This window comes from Mirounga leonina, unplaced genomic scaffold (genome assembly GCF_011800145.1).
Source record: "Mirounga leonina isolate KUSES-001 unplaced genomic scaffold, KU_Mleo_1.0 Mir_154, whole genome shotgun sequence".
NCBI classification, from domain to species: Eukaryota; Metazoa; Chordata; class Mammalia; order Carnivora; family Phocidae; genus Mirounga; species Mirounga leonina.
Window position 1 is genome coordinate 64,433,770 of NW_023270389.1, and position 22,379 is coordinate 64,456,148.

The 22,379-nt window shown below is 38.8% G+C and overlaps 1 protein-coding gene across 2 annotated transcripts in view; it reads right to left on the minus strand.

Moving 5' to 3' along the window:
- SMYD3 (SET and MYND domain containing 3) overlaps positions 1-22,379 on the minus strand; it is a 708,476-nt gene that overhangs the window by 534,786 nt on the left and 151,311 nt on the right. For both annotated transcript variants that reach the window (XM_035010985.1, XM_035010984.1), the window contains exon 2: positions 5,248-5,311. In XM_035010985.1, coding sequence (XP_034866876.1) covers positions 5,248-5,311 — 64 coding nt within the window. The remainder of the gene's footprint in view (positions 1-5,247; positions 5,312-22,379) is intronic.

Here is a 22,379-nt window from a genome sequence, read left to right on the forward strand (position 1 = left end):
CATTCATTCACTGAACCAATCATGTTACATCTGCATCAGGGAACAATAATGTACCCCCTGAATGAGCCTGGCTATCTAACTGCAGAAATGGCCAATTAAACCAATAATTAAGATAATTTCTGTGTGGGGGCGCCTGGGTGGCTCAGATGGTTAAGCGTCTGCCTTCGGCTCAGGTCATGATCCTGGAGTCCCGGGATCAAGTCCCGCATCGGGCTCCCTGCTCGGCGGGGAGTCTGCTTCTCCTCCCTCTGACCCTCCTCCCTCTCCTGCTCTCTGTCTCTCGTTCTCTCTCTCTCAAATAAATAAATAAAATCTTTTTTTTAAAAAAAAAAAGATAATTTCTGTGTGAATAAGGAGGGACACAAACTAGTCTTGGGAGTTTAGGAAAGGAGGGAATGACATTTAATCTGGGTTATAAAGGATAAGTAGAAGGAGTTCAGTAGGTAGGGGGTCAAGTCTGGGTCCAAGCCCAAGGACTCACATAGTCAAAGGCTCAGAAGTAAAAGCGTAGCAAAATCCACAAGCTTGAATTTCATCCTGAGGAACAGGGCCAGGCTTTCCGCTAGCGAGTGATGGCCATGCTCACACTCTAGAACAAAATGATCGCTCTGGCTCCCATGTAGGAAGGAGGAAAGGAGGGGGCAGGAGCACAGACTGCAGTCAGTGTAGCATAGAGGTCAGAGGCACATGCACACGAGAGCTGGTGAAGAAACTAGAGAAGTGAACCAATTTAGATCTTAAGTAGTAAAATCAGCGGGACATGTTGATTAACTGGGCGTGGGGCCAAGAAAGGACATCAACTGAAGATGATTCCAGCCTGACAACTCAGACTGCTGGGTGGTTGGTGGATTATTCACTGCGGTTGAAAATCGAGAAGAAAAGCAGTTTTGGGCAAAGATCATGCACTGAGGTCCTGCTATATGGCACTTGAGATATGGGTGCACCACCAAAGTAGAGGTACCCCGTAAGGCATGGGTCTGGTTCTTGGGAGAAAGGAGAAGGCTGGAGATGGAGTCTCAAGAATGATTAATGTACAGATGCCAACTGAAGTCATGGGAGCAGATGGGACTACTCAGCAGGTGAATGCAAAGTGAGCAAAGACAAGCTTGGGGCCCCAAATGTTGGAAGAAGTCAAAAACTTAAATATGATCAAATAATTTCAACCTTTACACGGTATTCTCTTTTTATTTACAATTAGATATGAAGCCAACTTCCCTACAGAACACTCAGTTAATGTCCTATCAGTCTGAAGCCTGGCACAGAACTATTTATGAAACAAACAAAGGGCTTGGTTTTCTCCATTATTACCATTATTGAGTGTTATATTCTAGACCCCCAACTTATTAAATCGTCCTGTTAGTGCTGACTAATACTAGATTCATCACAAATAAATCAGATCATTCTATAACTAAACATAAAGTGTAAACCCACAAATAAGACTCACATTTTTATTTTTTTGTTAAGATTTTATTTATTTATTTGACAAAGAGAGACACAGGGAGAGAGGGAACACAAACCGGGGGAGTGGGAGAGGGAGAAGCAGGCTTCCTGCTAAGCAGAGAGCCCGATGCGGGGCTCGATCCCAGGACCATGAAATCATGACCTGAGCTAAAGGCAGACTGAGCCACCCAGGTACCTAAGACTCACATTTTTAAAGAGGTCTATAATTACTAAATAAAACAGACCCTCACCCTGCTAATACTTTTTAAAAGTATATAAATTGTAATTTGGTACAGTACGCAGCTGCTTATTTTGCTCAGCAGTTAATTCAATCAGAAATGTAGATATTATGAAGCAAGTTAAATCCAGAAGAAGTAAAATAATAGTGAATTTGCTTGAAATTGGTTTACTTGTTAGCAACATTGCAAATTTTGAGTGTGCTTTTTTTTTTAAGATTTTATTTCTTTCAGAGAGAGAGAGAGAGAGGGCTTGCGCACATGCAAGCATGAGCTAGGGGGAGGGGCAGAGGGAGAACCAGGCTTCCCGCGGAGCAGGGAGCCCGATGTGGGACTCAATCTCAGGACCCTGCGATTATGACCTGAGCCAAAAGCAAACACTCAACTGACTGAGCCACCCAGGTGCCCCTGAGCATGCGTTTTTAAAAGAAAACTTAGCCCACTCCTCCTCTTTCATTTCAAAATCACCTATGATGCTCTGGTTATACAGAAATCAGACTAGTTCCCATATATAAGCCCTCGATCGCACTGTATGACACATCATAATAAGGTATCCACAGAGGAATTACAAAGCCACTGATGACAAAACACTCTCCAGTGTAAGAAACAATAGTGAACATAGCAGTCAATATATACATATATGTGAACACTAGGTATGAAGTGTAGATGAACAGTTTTGTGTGTACCCTCCACTCACAAAACAAACACATTGAGATTACCTCTAGAAAACAGAAGTAGGAATGGGGAAGGAAGCTGGAGGAAACATTCACTCTTCTTACTTTAATTTTCTGTTTAAAAATGAAATGTGAAAACCAGTAACACTGAATCCACCCTTATGGGCGTGAGGGATATCACGCCTCATAATACCTCAATAGCCTCCCTCACACGACTCATTGATGCCATGGCCCCACACATCAAATGCTAAGCTAATGAACCAAAGTTATGTCCCTCCGGGGCAAATATATTATAGATTTTATGCTACAAATTCACATCCTCTATATCAATTTCCATTCCGAGGGCATTTGCCTCCTGTTCATTACTGTTCATAGTTCAGTTTGTCAGTTTAATTTTGTGCTGCTTTGTAGGAATCCACAATAATTACAATGTTTAATTCTGTACCTGAAGGGTAAGCTAAACAGGGCAGTTTAAATGCGTATGTTCTGGCCAATCTTTGACTCCCATCCCGCCTCTACACATCCCCATCCCCCTCACACATACAAGCATATGCCCTAGTTGGCTTATATATGATATCTTCCATCTTACTAGCTATTTTCCCATTACTTTCTACAGTATATCTGACGATGACATTATTATTGATGCTACAGTAAACAGTTAATATATGTGGTCAAAGGACATGCACCACAATGAATCAAAATGACATATCCACCCACCGAAACTCCCTCAACACATTCTAATCAAATAATGTTTTTTTTTGTCGTGAGTGTACTACAAAAGGAGGAAGTAGCATTGGAGAAAAAACATAAAAACTGGGAAAAATAAAAGTAAATGTTTAGGTCATTGAAACTGGAAAGAAAGTTCATCCAGAAGATATATGTAATTTGTCAGTTCTATACATAGTCTTCTTAATTTGAAGTTCCTTGAAACGAATCTCAGTTTCACATGAATAAGATAGATAACATCACCATAAAATAGTCTATCTAGAATTTATCTTGTAGGAAAAAGGATGGCTTTGTTTTCATAATTTCCTTTTTCTTATTATTATTACTAATGATCTTACATAAATCTCGTATCGTTCCGTTACAGAATTTTTGCTTTACAAAATGAGGCAAAAGTAATCCAATTATTTTTCACATTCCCTATTTTTATTAGGGAAGTGTTACTTCAAACCTTCTATTTTAGTATTTTTTGTTTTGTGTTCCTTGGGGATTGAGTTGCACCCTTATTAAAAACAAAACAAAAGCCAGGAAAAAATATGAATACCACAGGAAATAGAAAGCTACACCTAATCAGAATGTTAGAACAAAAATAAAATTTGGGCTTAGAAGAGAAATTAGAACTCTGGATCCAAATTCCACGGCCTATTAGGTATAGGATGTTTGGCAGGTTACTTAAAATTCTGTAGCTCAGCCCCCTGACAGGTAAAACAAGCACAATGGTAGTAATCTCCCAAGATTCATATAGGAGTAAACAAAATAAAACAGTACCTGACACACAGGAGAGATCTTGTAAATATTAGTTCTTATTAGTAGTACAGATTAGGAAGCTGAGGCCCAGAGAATTACCATGCTTTCTTCGGAACAATTTAATGAGCTAATGGCACAACGGTCATTAGAACTTGGGTCGTCTGATTAATTTGTATGCTTGTTTGCTTAGGTTTCTTCTCTCTTAAGATCACTCTATTTGCAGTCTGGAGAAATTACTTTCATAGGAGAAAGTGAGAGAGAGAGCGAAACTCCCTCAGATAAGCATAGCCTAGATGCCGAAAAAGGAAAAGAGGAACACTAGGTGTCCATGTGTGCGTGCACACACACACACACACACACACACCAAAATAAGAAACAAAAATGATGGGTGGAAGGTTGAGAGCAAGTGACACAGACACAAAACCTCCAATTACTTTATTATGATGCAATTCATTACAGCATAATTACATTTCTTATAAAATGATTAATCATAAGGTTAGAAGAAAAGCTTATGTTGAATGTTAATTATACACCCTTTAAAGAATTTTAAAGACATTAACAATGGTAATCTCACAGACTCTCTGTCAGTTGTCCTAAATTAAACTCTTGGAACGCAATTTGGCACTATCTTTAAAAATTCAAAATCATGTATCCTTTTACTCATCGATACAGCTGGGAAGAATTTACCCTACAACTAATTTGTGAAGTGTGCAGAAATGTGTACAAAAAGATGCTTGGTCCATAACTGGCAATACCAAAAAAGTTAAGCATTCATTAAAGAAGAAGTAACAACTGTGGTGCGTTCATGTAATGGAATCAGTGGGATGAGACCAAAGGGTCCTCTGGACAGGTTATAAAATGAAAAGGAGAATTTAGGTATATAAGAATAACCCATCTCTGTTTTTCTAACAAAGAGAATAAATATTCGAATGTGTTAGGAGTAGAAAATGTTGCAAAGACCTAAGAAACTAGGTATCTCTGGACAATGGACTGAGGTCAGGAGGACAAGAAGATAGGAGTGAACATTTTTTTTCATGATATATGGATATTACGTATTTAGTTTATATATATATATCATATAAATGATACTTTACCATACACACTGATTTTTAAATTAAAGGAAAATAAGTTAAAATAAATCAAAGATTATAAAAAACAAAACAAAACAGAAATAGGCCAATGGGCATAATGGAGCACAAATTAAGAGCAGAGAACTTGAAGGTTTCACTTACATAGAGCTGAACATTCCTTTTATTTATTCATTTATTTCAGAGAGAGAAAGAGAGAGAGCATGTGGAGGAAGGAGCAGAGAGAGAGGGACAAGCTGACTCCACGCTGAGCTGGGAGCCCAACGAGGGACTCGATCTCAAGACCCTGAGCTGAGCCAACTGAGCCACCCAGGTGCCCCTGTAGCTGAACATTCTTACCTGACACTTAGCGCTACAGTATTTTGCAACTCGGCATTGAGAACACCGCATCAGCTTTTCCTTCCTGTTAAAAAAAAAAAATTCACATTAGGAAATGAGTGAGAACCATATATGTTTGAAGAAAGAAACATAAATCAACATACTGATGCCAATATTTTCTGCTCACCCCACTGTACGCTCCTGTAAGATTCAGATTTTCACATTGATAAACATCTTTCATCTTCAATGTGAGACATGGACATAACAGCTAATGGTCCCTTTTTTAAATTGTGGTGAAAAATATGTAACATAATATTTACCACTTTAAACATTTTTAAGTATATACTTCAGTGTGTATTAACAAGTTAAAAAGTCAAGGCCCAAAATGGAGTCGCTTTTCCTAAGCCCTATTATCATGTTTGAGACTTAACTACAGTTTTGGCTCTTCCAAAAATGAAATCTTAAACCAGTCAATCACGGGTACTAGTTAGGTAACCTGCTTGGTAGACCCCTGGTCTCCCCTAAGGAAAGTAACCCACTTTTCACCTAGTATAATTTTCTTGTTGCTGCTCTCTCTGCCTAGAGAAGTCTTTCATTTTGTACAGCATCTCAGGGCTAGTTTCTATCTGCTACATTGGATGCTGCCCAAATCATGAACCACTAAATAAAGCCAATAAGATCTTTAAACTTTACTCAGTTGAATTTTGTTTTTTAGCAAATGGCATTAAGTACATTCACTTTGTTCTGCACATTACAACCACTAATGTTCATTTGAATAAAAAATTAATTAAAATCAGAGATTCCCATTGAGAGCAAAAATTTTACTCCATAGAGGTTTTAACTCTCCATATGAAATACAGAATCCAGTCCCATCAACTAGTTGAAGTATTCTATACTCCTCAGATATAAAAATTTTGTAAGTCTTAACTTATCATATAGTTTAATTATGAATATACTCCTTCTGGAAAATGATTTTAAAATTCCATTAAATCCAGTTACTTTAGACATCCTGAATTGAGATGCTCTAAAGATACATCCCCCTAAATCACCTGTGTAACAAAAAAGCAAAAATGAAAAAGTTGAATTATAAAATAAGAATAAATGTGATGATAAAATTAATAGTGACAAACAAAAGGCAGGAAGGACTGTGGATAAATAGAGGGTACCCAAGAGCATTAAAAGTCAAACTGTAATATTACTATTAGTAACAAAAAAAGAACAAATCCTTCTAAGCACTTCTAATGCACCAGGTACTCTTCATAGATTTTTACACCGATGACTTACACTTACTTTCAAACAGTCCTATAAGTAAGCATTCTTATTATGACAACTTTACAGATACTTTAATTCATTTTCAAGAGATAAAAAGTAAAGAGCAGTGCAAACACCATAAAGGGCAGGTGGCAGGGATACTGAAAGGGTAAGCAAGAATCCTAAAGAGAATAGGAACCTAAACATACCTTCACTTCTGGGACAGCGAGGGTCAGACATGGAACATAAAACACAGGGAGAGGTTAAAATCTAAGTAAAGGGAAGCCAAAATGCCTCCCTTCACCAAGTATAGAATTGTAGCCGCCACATATCAACACCCCAGGCAACAATGCAAACCCAGTAATCTGGCCTTCAAGTTCTTGGCTTTGACCATCAACCATATTACCGCTCTTGGATAAAAATGGATACAAACAAAATCCACCACGGGGCGCCTAGGCAGCGAAGTTGGTTAAACAAACAACTTTGGCTTTGGCTCAGGTTGTGATCTCAGGGTCGTGAGATCAAGTGCCAGGTCAGACTCCGCACTCAGCACAGAGTCTACCTGAGATTCTCTCTCCATCTGCCCCTCCCACTCATGCTCTCTCTCTCTCTCTCCAAAATAAATAAACCATTTAAAAAAAAATCCACCCACTGGCTTTTTATGAGACACACTTCAAATAAAAGGACATACAAAGGAGGATGAAAACGATATGCCAGGCAAATATTAACCTGAGAAAAAGCCTGTGTAACTACATCAATTTCAGGGGAAAAAAAGGACTTTACAGTTAAAGATCTTGTCAGAGATGAATAAAGTCAATACTCAATGATAAGAGACTCTGATCCCCAAGGTGTAGGAACCTAGTGACAAATATACCCAGTCTCAAAATATAAGAACAAGTAACAGATCTGAGGGAAAAATGACCAACACAGTAAGTTAATACATGTTAAGGCCCTTAAAATAGTGCCTGGAATATAGTAAGTACCATGTAAGTATTAGTCATACCTATAGAAAGATATAAAGTCTTTTTCAGGAATTCACAGACCAAGCAGATAAAGAATAAGGAGCTGAATAATTTATTTGATCTCATAGTAAGTACAGACCCTTACACCTGTTATATTAAGTATATTCAAAAACTCCTTTTAAGCATCCACTGATCATTTACAAAACATGCCCAGAAAGTAGACCACAGAGCAAATTTCAACTCACAGCCCTGAGATCAACAGTCACACGCTCTACTAACTGAGCCAGACAGGTGTCCTGAAAATACGAGATTAAATAACGAAAAAATATAAAAACTTGTGAGATAAAGCAAACATCATACTTACAGGAACATTTGTAACTTCAAATGTTTACATTAAAAAGAAAAACTGAGGGGCGCCTGGGTGGCTCAGTCAGTTAAGCATCCGCTCCTGATTTCGACTCAAGACATGATCTCAGGGTTGTGGGATCAGGCCCTGCGAGGGGCTCTGCACTCAGTGAGAAGTCTGCTTGGGATTCTCTCTCTCCCTCTGCCCCTCCCCCACCCCTCTCTCTCTCAAATAAATAAGTAAATCTTAAAAAAAAAAGAAAAACTGAAAATCAAGGAGATAAACATGCAAATCACGAATTTAAATGTAAAAATAGCAGAAAACAAAGGAAAGCAGGAAGTTACACGACAAATCCACAAAACGAAATAGAATACAATGACATAATAGAGAAGACCGATAACATAAACAAATGTCTTGCAAGATTACATAGGAGGAAGTTTACAAATAAATAACAAAATGGAATGGAACTCAAGATTCAGTAGACTGAAAAACAAACAGGAGAGAATTCTGACAGAATTTTCCAATCTCCTTAACTCTCCCCATAAAAAAAATGACAGTGCAAGTAAGACAGCAAACCTGAGTATCACTCCCCGCCCTGGGAAACATCCCAACAAACCCAAAATATGAACGAGGAGAGGAAACCACTACCAGCTCTGAGACTTAAATCAATATATTTGTGGGAGAAAAACAAAGAAGGCAGCTGGGCTCCCAATAAGCCTGAAAACAAAAGAAGCCCCAAACTGCCAAAAGATACCCAGTGTGTCCAGGCACCCTGAGAACAGGTAGCCAAAAGCGGGGGAGGATGCTTTGTGCAGGAACAGTCCTGAGGATGAGTCACTGGGGTCCCCTGAATGCCACCTTCCTCAGACCTGGCTCTTCAGATTTTCCCTCATCTCCCTCTTTCTGGTATAAGTTATTCAGAGGCAACTTCTGTTCCTTGCAAATTAAAAGCCCCAGCAGTATGAAGTGTTTCTTCTCAATTTTAAAAATTAATGAGCAGAATCAAGATACCTCAGGTCAGTGATGAGCAGGTTAGCAAGTCAAACTCTGTCCTCTCCCTCCCATAGCTACCAACCCAGAGCTTTAATGAATTTTAACACAGAATGTTGGCAAAGTAAATACCAAAATTAGTCCAAGTGCCTAAATAATTTAATCATTTTGATGTGTGAAGGAAACTCCTTGAGTTATTTAAATGTTCAGTTATTTTTATATATCAAATAACTAAGCAAATTTTTCTCAAGTTTCAAAAAAAGGTCAACTGAATCCAAGAGAAAAGTTTGTGTGTTTGATCAGAAAACCACTGAGCCTTGGTAGAGTTACTGCTTCTCTCTCAGGGGGAAGATTCAGAGCAATAGCATCTTGTGAAGCGAATTCCAGCCCTGCAAAGGGGAATGAGTTAAATGACTTTCCTTCCAATACTAAAATGATTTGGTTCTGCTTCTCTTGTACAGCCAACAAATATAAACTAGATTTGAAGATGACAAAAATGGTGCACGTTCTAAGGCAAATTGCAGTAGTCTCTGAGGCACAGAGAAGTAATGAATACAGAATTTTCACAGATTGCAGAAACATCCTGCTTGCAAAATAATTAGCTCAGGTCCAAATGGACTTCCTGAACAAAAAGCAATCTGCCCCTCCCCACCACTCATGCGCTCTCACTCTCTCAAATAAATAAATAAAATCTTAAAAAAAAAAAAAAAGGGCAAAGCAATCTAAGGAAATAGGTTAGCAATGTATCAGTAAGAGGAAATGAATAATTTTTTTACCTCTTTTGCCCTCTCCACTTAAGAGATAAATAGTATTCTACCCCCAAATAGAAGATATTAAAATTATTTTACACCAAAATCAGTGTTATCTTTAACTCTACCCACTAAAATAGCAAAAAGGAATCCCCTATCACTTATTCATGCAAACTGTGATATGCTGTAGAACAGTGTCAAATCACAGAAAATTCTTAGGTTGCTCAGTGCCCCAGATACAGTGTGGTTCATAGAGCAAAACAAGTCCTCTCTTCCAAGTAAAGTCTGGGACATAATGAGTTTCTCCAACAGCATAGGCAACAGAAATGTTGAAAGGAAATGAAAACAGAGCAAAATTACTTATTCTTCCAGTATACAAATTAAGAAGTTATATATGAATACAGGAGAAACCACTGTCTCTAAAAAAATCAAAGAAGAAATGATTAATTGGCTCCTTCAAATCACAATAATTGGGGTAATATTTAAGGGAATGTCTCTTTGTCCCTGGTTATCAGCGGGAGAAAGTATCCCAGGGTTTAAAACTCTGCCCTAAATTAATATGGGCAGGTGCCAGGCAGAGGAAAAGAAGTTTCCTGGAAAGAATATAGAAAACAAACAAATTCTAGTGATTGAAATTCCCACCAGCGTGGGCACCTGCAGAATCCATTTTAAACTTTGTGTAGAGAAAACAGTGTATCTACAACACATTCATATATGATATGCTTAGTACACAGGCAATATGTCTTGATCCCCTAGAAGTCTCCCAGTGTGCCTTGCAGAAGAATCTCACTGTTGGCCAGTCTGGCCCAGGCAAAGGCTCAGGAACCACAAGGAAGCTTATGGTTCCTGCCCTCCAAAGCAACTCATTTGGATGGAGCACAGCCCTGTACAATCAGAAGCAAACCAGAGTACACTATGTGTCTTTGCAGCTGCTTCTTCTGAGCTGAAGATCCGTGGCCAGAAATCTTTTGCACATCTCTGTGCTTTTTCAAGGACCAAAATTTAGTTTATGGCTGATCACTGTGACCTCTGAGAAGAAATGTGAGCTAAGAAAGAGAACAGAGCTCATTAATTAGAGTCTGCATCACTTACACTCGCTAAAGAGTGTTGACCATGGGATGTCTGATGTAGTACCCCCTGCCTTAATACAAGGTTTAAGGAAGATTCTCTGAGAACAATCCCTATGAAAATATTCCTTCACACAATTAAGACATAAAATGCTCTGTGGAGTATGAGGAATATGAACTGTCTTATGAATAAAGATATCTAATTTTTTCAAAGGCAAAAACCAAATAATTAAGTGAATGAAGTCTAAATATAATTTTTAAAACAAAGAGAGCAAAGAAATAATATTTCTTTAAAGAATTTTTATGTTTGTAAAGAACATTGAAATCTCAGAATCCTGACTCATTAAAAATGTTAATGTCAGGTACCTGAGTACTTGGCTGTTTCCCCATGGAAATTTCTGAAGCAAATGAAATTCTCCACTATGAAAAGGAGATTATCCTAATAAAGTCATGCAATTCTATCCAAGGGTTGTACAATTACTTTTACTCTGACCAAATAAAATACACTGTAAAATGCTAAACATACAGAGCTCCCTTTGGCATAAATATTCATAGTAATACAGATAAGAAATCTTCCATTTTTGTTTCCAGATGGTAATTATGTTGGTATGGGCCCAAAGGCTTCTTTTTAAATTAAAGAGGTTCACATCCACCATCCAGCTAACTATCAAATAGTTTTTTTTTTTAAGAATTTATTTATATAAGAGAGCAAGAGTGAGTGAGAGAGCACAAGCTGGGGGAGAGACAGAGAGAGAGGGAGGAGACTCCCCACTGACCGGAGAGCCTACACTGGCTCCATACTGGGCTTGATCCTGACCCCAGGATCATGACCTGAGGCAAAGGCAAACGCTTAACTGACTGAGCCACCCAGGCGCCCCTCAAATAGTTCTTAATACAAAATAGCAGATGTGGTCAAAATAACACAGACTCATAATACAGGAAGGCAGAATTGGTTTGGATTCATTTTTCTACATCCCCTATCACTTTATTTCAGATTTCTAACATTCAAAGTACAAAACAAGAAAACATAATGATTAATATTTCAGGAAAAGAAATGAATCTATGATCCACAGTCACCATAACTTCCTGGGCAAAACACAAGCAATTTAAACCCACATTAGTGCTTAGAGAAAAAGCATGGCAAAGCATCTGAGCCAAATGAGTCAAGGGAGGCAGGGCATCTGACTTGGGTACTTCTCTTTCCACTGTTCTCTGGCTCCTAAATTAAAGCTATTGTACTTGGAGAGATGGTGCTACCTGATGAACATAAACTTCAACTGTTAATTCAGCAAGGGTAAAGTAACTGGCCACCATGTAGACAGCACCCTGCAAGGTCCTGTGTTGATAAATGCAGAGAGGGCACGACAGTCACAGCTCCTAGGAGCTCAGGATAAACAAGGACAGATCAACACATACCACTTGCAGAACAAGCCACAATACAAAACCGAGTTCTGAGAAGCAGCACAGACTATAGGACCTGAGTTGAGATGAAGGAAAAGTCACATTCTGATAAAAAGTGACTAAGAGAAGATGGTAGGGCTGTTGTTAAAGAAAAGGGAAGTCCCCATTACCTAAAAGGGAAAATGTTAGAGCAGTCTAGAGTTCAAAATCGGCACTGCAAGTGCTATGATCTGAATGTGGCCCCAACAACATTCAGGAGTGGAAATCTTCATCCTTAAATGTGACAGGCGCTTAGCTTATTAGGATGGAGCCTTCATAAATGGAATTAGTGTTCTTTTTTTTTTCTTTTTTATTTATTTATTTGAGAGAGAGAGAGGAGCAGGGAGGAGGAACAGAGGGAGACAGAGAAGCACACTCACCATCGAGCAGGGAGCCCGATGCAGGACTCGATCCCAGGACCCTGAGATCATGACCTGAACCGAAGGCAGACGCTTAACCAACTGAGCCACCCAGGCGCCCTGGAATTAGTGTTCTTAAAAAGCACTTCTTTTTAAGCAAGAGCCCCCTCACCCCTTCTACCAGGTGAGGACATAGCGGGAAGTCACCCGCTATGAAGCAGCAAGAAAGCCTTCACCAGAATTGGACCATGTGGCACCTTGAGCTTGGCCCTCCCAGCTTCCAGAACTGTGAGAAATAAACTTCTGGTGCTTAAAAGTTACCCCGTCTGACCTTTTGTTAGAGTAGCCCCAAGGAACTAAGACACCAAGCCCACTCCCTACTGGCAGCGTAACCTTGCAACTTCCCTTGGCCTCAGTTTCCTCTCTGTAATGTGGAAGCAGCACATCACCAGTAAAGGTGTTGGCTGGACCACATGAGATCATCGGTCCAAAGACCCTGCTCACGCTGCACCAAGCACACCATCCAGCACAGAATTAAAACTGAGGTGCTGAGAGTAATATTTTCAGAGCGCTCCAGATAATTTTGTCTATTTCTATGCCCTTCCTGAAAAGAGCTTCTTATATACCTCTCCCATGATTGCTAAGAAAGCAAAACCTACAGGTGGGACAAATCTGGTCCTCTCCATGCACGCCCACAGACACTACACTAGTACCATTTTTTACTTAGCTCTGAATCCCAGGTTTTACCCTCCTAAGTGTTTCACGGCTCAATCTACATTCACTGCAGTTTCTTTACCATTATTTTTAATTTGGATCAGAATGATTAACTTGAGTGGTCTGATTCAAGAAGCTAAAGACATTTTAGGAAAGTTTATTTGTGGAAATGACAATCAGAGAGGATTGTTACAACTTCACTAAAATTAAAAGTCAATCACGAGGGCGCCTGGGTGGCTCAGTTGGTTAAGCGACTGCCTTCGGCTCACGTCATGATCCTGGAGTCCTAGGATCGAGTCCCGCATCGGGCTCCCTGCTCGGCGGAGAGCCTGCTTCTCCCTCTGACCCTTCCCCCTCTCATGTGCTCTCGGTCTCTCTCATTCTCTCTGTCTCAAATAAATAAATAAAATCTTTAAAAAAAAAAAAGTCAATCACGACTCCTGACATTGTTTTCTTGACGCAAGGTAACGTCTACCACAAGTTAAAGAGAAAACATCTTTACAAGAGCACAGACTTAAACTTTCCTCACTATATGTTTCTCTGCAAAATTTAGCATTATGTGCTCAGGCCCCTCTTCATGTTTAAAACTGGTGACTTACAGCTGTTTTTCAGGCAAAGCATATGAGTAAACTGAAGAAATTTGTGACCAAAATGCAAAGCTGAAGAGGGATCTGTTCTAACGACGACATCTGTGTTCCTAAATAGGAAACCTCTTAAGCTCAGTCTAGTAATACGACTCTGGTAAGTCTAAAAGATGTATTCAATTTCCACAAGTCTTCCAGAAATCCAAAATAAGAAAAATGTGAGAAATAAGAAAAAGATGTGATTTCACCCAAAGAGTGAAATCAGAAATCCTTTAAACATATAAGCATTGCTAGTATAAATATCACCCAGCATATATAAAAAAATAAAAATACTGTGAGGGTAGAATTTCAAAGATGTATAAGAATATTTGATCAACATTTTCAACAATATTCTATGACCTAAGTGTTCAAACTAGCAAAAAATGGTCACCTTGATTTCAGTTCCAGGAAACAGTTTGTCACAAAGGAGGAATTCTCTGTATCTTCCTCTAATTAAAAAATGAAACTTAGGAGCACCTAGGGGACTCAGTCAGTTAAGCATCTGCCTTTGGATCAGGTTATGATCTCGGGGTCCTGGGATCGAGTCCCGTATCGGGCTCCCTGCTCAGTGGTGACTATGCTTCTCCCTCTCCCTCTGTGATCTTTCTCGCTTTCACTCTCTCTCAAATAAATAAATAAAAATCTTTAAATAAATAAATAAATAAAATAAAAGTATCACGAGAGTCTCTTGCCCCCCCACTCATGCTCTCTCTCTCAAATAAACAAAATAAAAATGAAACTTAACAACACCATGAATCTAGTTTAGCTTTAACAGCAAAAAAACCAAAAGCCAAATTCACTATCTAATTATACTAATCTCTTCATTTCAGAGGCCCAGAAGCATTTTCTCTTTCTGCCTTCTTTAAAAATTTGCCCTTCTATTTTATAATTAAGTATATTACTTTGTTTAACTTTTAATTACAAATTTCCTCAAGTAGTCTTGGAAATAAGGATAATGAAATCTCAAGTAACTCATTCTCTCTTTTGGAGAACAAAATGAAACTTTAAGTTTATAAAGAAAGTGGACAGGGCGCCTGGGTGGCTCAGTCGGTTGAGCATCCTTGATTTTGGCTCAGGCTGTGATCTCAGGGTCTGGAGATTCAACCCCAGATGGGCTCCTCACTCAGCGGGGAGTCTGCTTGAGGATTCTTTCCCTCTCCCTCTACCCACCCCCAGTGGCGTGCTTGCACGCTCTCTCTCTCAAATAAATAAGTAAATCTAAAAAAAAAAAAAAGAAAGTGGACTATGCTGACCTAGTCCCCAAGTAAAAATAAACGTTAAGAGTCCTTAAGACACACAGAATTAAATGTTACACCTGCTAATGCATTGTAATTAAATAAGTTCATAAAGACTTGTATAGAATAATCATTAGCTGGCAACCATGCAATGAGTTAATGGGTCAGTGAGGGGGGTTTTCAAACCTCTGTGGTCCTCCTAAAGGGAGCAGGTGGTATGGTCAATACTGGGCTCTCCCATGGCCCCAACTATCAACCTCACAGATTCCATTTATCAAATGAGGACATTGCTTTTCTCCAAACACTTAGGTGAGATTTTTGGAGTGGAAATTTTGCTTAAAGTAGGTATAGAAAGGTAAGACAAATACCAGAATTTGGAACATTGAGAAGACCTATATAGAAAAAATAGGAGAAACTATGACAATGTACCAAAATTGAAGTTAGAAATGTACTAGAAGGAAATTTCATTTGCCCTAAAATTTGGACTTAGGCTCCCAGGTATGGAATAGCGAAGGTAAACTGTGCAGAAAAAATTCTAAGAGAAAAGCACTTTAATACTGGATACTTCATTTATTATTCTGCAACTACAGGTAATAAATATACTTCTTTGTCCCTAAAGTTATTCTAATATAAAATAATAGTCATGATGATAATAATAAAAATAAAAACTCCCTAGAGGGGAGCCTGGGTGGCTCAGTGGGTTAAGCATCCAACTCTTGATTTCGGCTCAGGTCATGATCTCAGAGTCATGGCTCAAGCACTCCATGCTCAGCAGTGGAGCCTGCTTGGGATTCTCTCTCTCCCTTTCCCTCTGCCCCTCCCCCTAATCTCTCTCGCTCACTCTCAAATAATCTTTAAAAAATAAAATAAAGCCAAAAGATAATAATATGAACTAATAATAAAGATTGTACTTAATTTTATTACATATTTGTAAACAGAAATATACGACATTCTCAAAAAAATCGTATTATTTTACACATGCGGTAAGGGATATTTGACAAATATATACTATCTGATCCCTATATAATTATGTATGAATGTGTGTATGTATGTAATAAAGATTTATCACAATGTATTTTACAATTCCATACTGATAGAATTAACATCATATCCACCCTGATGAATATCTGGGTTGATTCCAATGTTTTACTATTATAAACAATGCTATACTGAATACTTCCATTATGCAATGATTTTCAAAACCATTTGATCTCATTCAGGATTTAAAAAGACTAAAAGGACTATAAAGAAGTTTTATTTATGTGGGTTATATCTATAAATATTTGTATAGCTATAAGTATTTACCATAAGAGAGTAAAACTAATAAATTTTAAAATATTAATGCATTTAATAATCCCATTATATGTTGACATAAATAATGTATTTCTATTAAAAAAGATTTTCTGAAACAAAAAATAGTGAGGAGAGCGGTACTATTTTGCATTTTTTAAAATCTCTTTATTGCCTGGCTTAACAGAAGGCAGCTGGATTCTCACTTCTGTTTCTATTGAATAATCACATGTCATATTACTCCTAGAAAATTCCACTGTATACACTAGTGACGGAATGAGACTTAAAAAGGCAAATAATGACTTAATATTATTATAAAAATAGCTTTCACCTTCTAGATCCCTTGAAAGGACCTTGGGGAGCCCACTCTGACTTCCATGGCTTTAGAGTACATTTTCCTAGATGAGGAATGGCTCAGGTTGTGCAAATGCACATCCTGAAGGTTTTGCATTTTGACAAATGCATCTCCAAAGTGGTTGCAGGAATTTTACACTCCCACAGCAGTTTAAGAGTTCCCTTAAATCTATGTTTCGTGAACGCTTCAAGTTGTCAGTCATTTTACTTTCTGCCAGTCTGAATGATATGGAATGTTATCCACTGTGGGTTTTTTTTTTAAATAAAGATTTACTGATTTATTTGAAAGAAAGAGAGAAGAGAAGGGGGGAGAGTCAGAGGGAGAAAGAGAGAAGGAGACCCCATGCTGAGCACAGAGCCAGACCTGAGGCTAGATCTCACCATTCTGAGATGACGAATTGAGCTGAAACCAGGCGTCATCAGAGGCTTAACCCACTGTGCCACCCAGCTGCCCCTATATCACTGTTTTTATTGGGCATTCTCCTGATAAGCAGTCAGATTTTGACCAGCCTATTCAAGTTCATTCACCATTCAAGGTTTCTCTTCTGTGAATTACCTGTTCATAATATTTACCCATTTTCTACTAGGTTGTCTTTTTAAGAGATTAAACTCAATTTATTTTTTAATAAATTATTGACTGTAATTTCTTGTCAGATGCATGCTTTGTAAACTAATTTCTCACAGACTGTGTCTGTATTAATTTCTCAACTAGGCACTATAAGAGAATATAATACAGTAAACCCTATGGCCTGGAACTGAATTCTAGTTTATCACCTAGTAGCTATGTGATACTGAGCAATTTAATCTCTCTAAACCACTAAATGCAAGTGAGAATATTAATAGTACCAATATTACTTGGCTGTAATGTGAATTAAGTAAAACATGTAAAACTCTTAACATTGTGTTTGGTTCATAAAAAGTGCTAATTAAATATTAGTCTTCTTATCATCAGATTATTATTATTCCTTTAAGAGATGTTTTTAATAGTAAACTCTCAGGGCGCCTGGTGGCTCAGTTGTTAAGTGTCTGCCTTGGCTCAGGTCATGATCCCAGGGTCCTGGGATCGAGCCCCACATCGGGCTCCCTGCTCCGTGGGAAGCCTGCTTCTCCCTCTCCCACTCCTCCTGCTTATGTTCCTGCTCTCGCTCTCTCTCGGTCAAATAAATAAATAAAATCTTAAAAAAAAAAAAATAGTAGGGCGCCTGGGTGGCTCAGTTGGTTAAGCGACTGCCTTCGGCTCAGGTCATGATCCTGGGGTCCCAGGATAGAGTCCCGCATCAGGCTCCCTGCTCAGCAGGGAGTCTGCTTCTCCCTCTGACCCTCCCCCCTCTCATGTGCTCTCTCTCTCTCTCTCATTCTCTCTCTCAAATAAATAAAATCTTAAAAAAAAAAAAGACTTTTTATACCATGGACTGTGATAGTTCTGGAAATATACGAAACAAAAGACATAGTTCTTGCCTTCAAGGACAGTTGGTGCTACAACAGAAGCAGACTAGCAGGAACAACAATAATGCTTACCAAGCATCTATTATGTGGTGTTAGCTACTGTGCTAGAAACCTGTAAGAGTAGTAGATGAGGAGTCGCAGAAGTAATAGTTATCAGTCATCACAGGTCCTAGGGTATGGACATAGAAGAGGCAGCTAAATTGCGGTAAAGACGATCAGAAGTGGGGATGAAGAGGCCAGGTGTTGGATGGATGTTCACCTCACCAAGAATGACAACAGGAATAATGATGAAGAAAAAGTGAGCCTGAATGTAAAGAAATCACTGGAAGGTAAGGTAAGGGGGAGGTATGATGACAAATGCTTCAAAGGAGCTGGCAATTTTGAGGGAGAAGAAAAATTATCTCAAAGCAGCAAAGGGAGCACTCCGTTTCTCTAGACCCTGAGATACTTTTAGGGTAGGAAAAAGCAGCCACTACTTGGGAGGATAGGAAGCACTGTCCTCAGAAGGCAGTCAGGTTTCAGTTAGAGCAAGAAGGAGAAGGAAAGGGGCGCCTGGGCGGCTCAGTCAGTTAAGTGTCTGCCCCTGGCTCAGGTCATGGTCTCAGGGTCCTGGGATCGAGCCCCAAGTGGGGCTCCCTGCTCAGCAGGGAGTCTGCTTCTCCCTCTCCCTTTGCACTTCCCCCCACTTTCTCTCTCTCTCCAATAAATAAATAAAACTTAAAAAGAAAAAAAAGGAGAAGGGAACACTCAGAGGCATTCAGGATATGGAGGTTTGAAGATGAAAGAATGTGGGCACCTGGGTGGCTCAGTTGGTTAAGCGACTGCCTTCGGCTCAGGTCACGATCCTGGAGTCCCAGGATCGAGTCCCACATAGGGCTCCCTGCTCAGCGGGGAGTGTGCCTCTCCCTCTGACCCTCCCCCTTCTCATGTGCTCTCTCTCTCTCTCAAATAAATAAATAAAATCTTTAAAAAAAAAAAAAGATGAAAGAATGTTCCAGGTGATATAGAAGGTGGGGGACAGTGTTGAGAAACGGTGAAGAATCGAGCTAGATTAGGGTAGACACAGAGCCAGATGGAGCTAAGGCTGGTACTGATGGATAACTTTACATGTTATAATTTCAGAAGCCAAGCACATTCCACCAAATGCTGCTCCTAAAATATCCCTAATGCAAAATGACAAAAGTTATAGCCAAAATATGTAACAAAATTCCAGGAAAATTCAAGAGCAAAAGCAGAGCACTAACAGAAGCCAGGTAATAAAAAGTGGTAAGTGAAACTGGAAATACAGAATGAATTAGCTGAGTAATTAATAAAAATTAAATTAAGTAATTTTCCTGGGTTACACCCTAGGCACTGATCTCTTCAAAGTCCATAGTCTACAGTCTTAAGCAGTGTGCCAAATGCCCAGTTATGAGCTTCTTCTGAGAGCCAGGCAAGAGGTGGCAAAGCCTAAATCAAGGCAGGGAAAGTCAAAATACAGGTGGGATAATGGTTACAAAAATAATCAAGAGCTATTTTTGAAAACAACCTGGCAGCTCCTCAAAAGGTTAAATACAGAATTACCCTGTTACAGCAATTCTGGTCCTAGGTATATAGCTAAGAGAAAAGAAAAAATACGTCCACACAAAAATGTGTGCATGAATGTTCATACCAAAGAAGTGAAAAGACTCCAATGTCTACGAACTGATAAATGGGTAAATAAAATGTGGCATATGCATGCATTGGGCTATTATTCAGCCATAAAAAATGAAGTAATGATACATGCTACAACATGGATGAACCTTGAAAATGTTATGCTAAATTAAAGAAGCTAGTCACAAAAGAAATCACATATTCTATAATTCCACTTATATGAAATATCTGGAACAGACATATCCATAGAGAAAGAAAGTAGACTAGTTGCCTAGAGCTGAGGTGGTAACGAGGTTAACTGGGGTAAATGAGAAGTGCCTCTAATGGGTTCAGAATTTTTGTCATGATGATGAAAATGTACAAGAATTAATTGTGGTAGTAGTTTCACAACTCAGTGAATATAGTAAAAACCACTGAACTGTTTACTTTAAACAGATAAACTGTATGGCATATGATTTATATCTCAATAAAGCTGTTGCCCCCCAAAAAAGACAACCAAGAGATGGCTATATCCCTCTGGTTAGTTCAGTTCTATTCTAATGTCTGAGCAGAACAAAGAATGTTGGGCAAAGAAAACTCTACTTCTAAGGTGAATACAGCCAGCCCTTTGCTTCCATTACAAAGAGAGAGCAGTGGGACTTCCACACAATGGCTAGATCCCGCATGGACATATTCCAATCTCTGATGCCTCAGGGCTCACAGTCTGTTCTAGAAATGGAGGTAAAGCCTGCACCACCCTTCACATTTCACACTTCTCTTACCTTCTCTCTACACGGCTACTAGGGAACTGAGCAGACTTTATCTGACATAAACAAGAATACTCACAAAATAGACACTAGTTTAGGGAGTCCCAGGAAAGGCTCTCTATTAAAATAAAAGGTTTAAATGCAATCTGAATCAATAGATTTCTTTATTTAAGAATGAAAGCCGTGGAAGAGTCAGTGAACACAGGATATGCTTATATACAAACGAAGATATATTAAATAATTCATTTAAATTACAACATAACAGATACAGATGAGAAAATTAACCAAGGATAGCACTGAAGAGATTAAAGACACTGCCTGGTGACAACACGTGGAGAAGAGAGCCAAAGTCTGTCAATGCTTTTGTGCAGAGTACCATACACAAATTGCAATCAAGTTAAATAGAAGACTTCAAGATTTTCTCATACTATGAAGACCAGTGAACTCAGACTGCCTGACACATGCACTAAAGGCAAAGCAGACTTCCTGAAAAGCAGGATGCATGCAGCCATGAGTGTCTCCCACAGTGCCCTGCACATCTTACACAGTGAACAAATGTGTGTGAAATGAATAAAGGCATTTACATATAAAAAGTACTATCACCTAGACCTCCAAGACCAGTAATGCTTGAGACCTGTAAAAGAAAATCACAGCAAGTTTTTCCAAGATGGTTCTCTCCTAAATGTCAAGAGGCAACTGTTAGAATGGTCAAAGGATGGCTCTTTGTGCTTCTTACACCTTGTATCTCACAGATAAGTGTAAAATAGTCTCTACCTTCATTCAGATAACTATCCCAACAAACACAATACAGTTTTCAAAATTTTATGTTAGAAATCCTTGGTTTAAGGGCAAACTCAAAATTCTAACCTGGTAATCACACATACTACTTATAGACTGAGTGTGCTAGGAAAAAAAAAGTGTACAACACTATGTTTTTCCCATCTGCTTATATATACAGATTTTAAATTTAATAAAAGTTCATAAGTGAAAATATGTGCACACACAGAATAAATGACTTTTTTGAAAAAAAAATTATCTATTTATATGAGAGAGAGAGAAAGAGAGAGAGCACAAGGGGTAGGGGCAGAGGGAGAGGGATAGTCTTAAGCATAGTCCACACTCAGTGAGCAGGCTGACACAGGGCTCAATCTCATGACCCTGAGATCACATCCCTGAGATCACAACCTGAGCCGAAATCAAGAGTCAGATGCTTAACCTACTGCGCCACCCAGGCGCACCATAAAATAATCATCCTTTTTTAAATAGCTAACACCCAGAAACATTAGCTACCAAAAATGAAAATTAGAGAGTAATTGTCATTTTAAGAAAAAAAAGGAATTCCTCATATTCACTTTTCAAAAAAATTTACTAAAGTATCTTTTTAAGTGGAACTGTTTCTGTTACACTTAACATAATTAGATTGATATAAATCTTATTTCCACTTGTCATGCCAAGACTACATCGCTAAGCTAAAATAAAAATCTGCCTCTACATATACATAATTACAAATAAAGTTCCTAGCATTCTTAGACCATCGATTAGCTACATAAGCTACTCAGACAATGGGTCCAACCTCTCCCCAAGAGAGGTGTCTCTCCTCCCTCCCCCTTCCCAGGATGCTTGGGAAGTGCAGAGGGAAGGCAGAAAAGATACCAAAGGAATCAGCAACATGGCCTCTGTCTTCACAGCACGATCTACCACCAAGGAGGGGATCTGAATGAGATAGGAGACCCCAGCAGTCACTGCAAGGAGAACTCCTGAGAATATCCTCTTCACGAGATGACAGAAGGCAACAACTACTGATACTAGCAGCCTTCATCTGGGAGGTCGACAACACATCAGAACACTGAATTCAGAATCTGCATCTCAGTAACATCTCCAGGTGATTCGTATTTCCTTAAAGGTAGAAAAGTATTGGTCTAACGTACAAAAAATAGACATACCTTAAA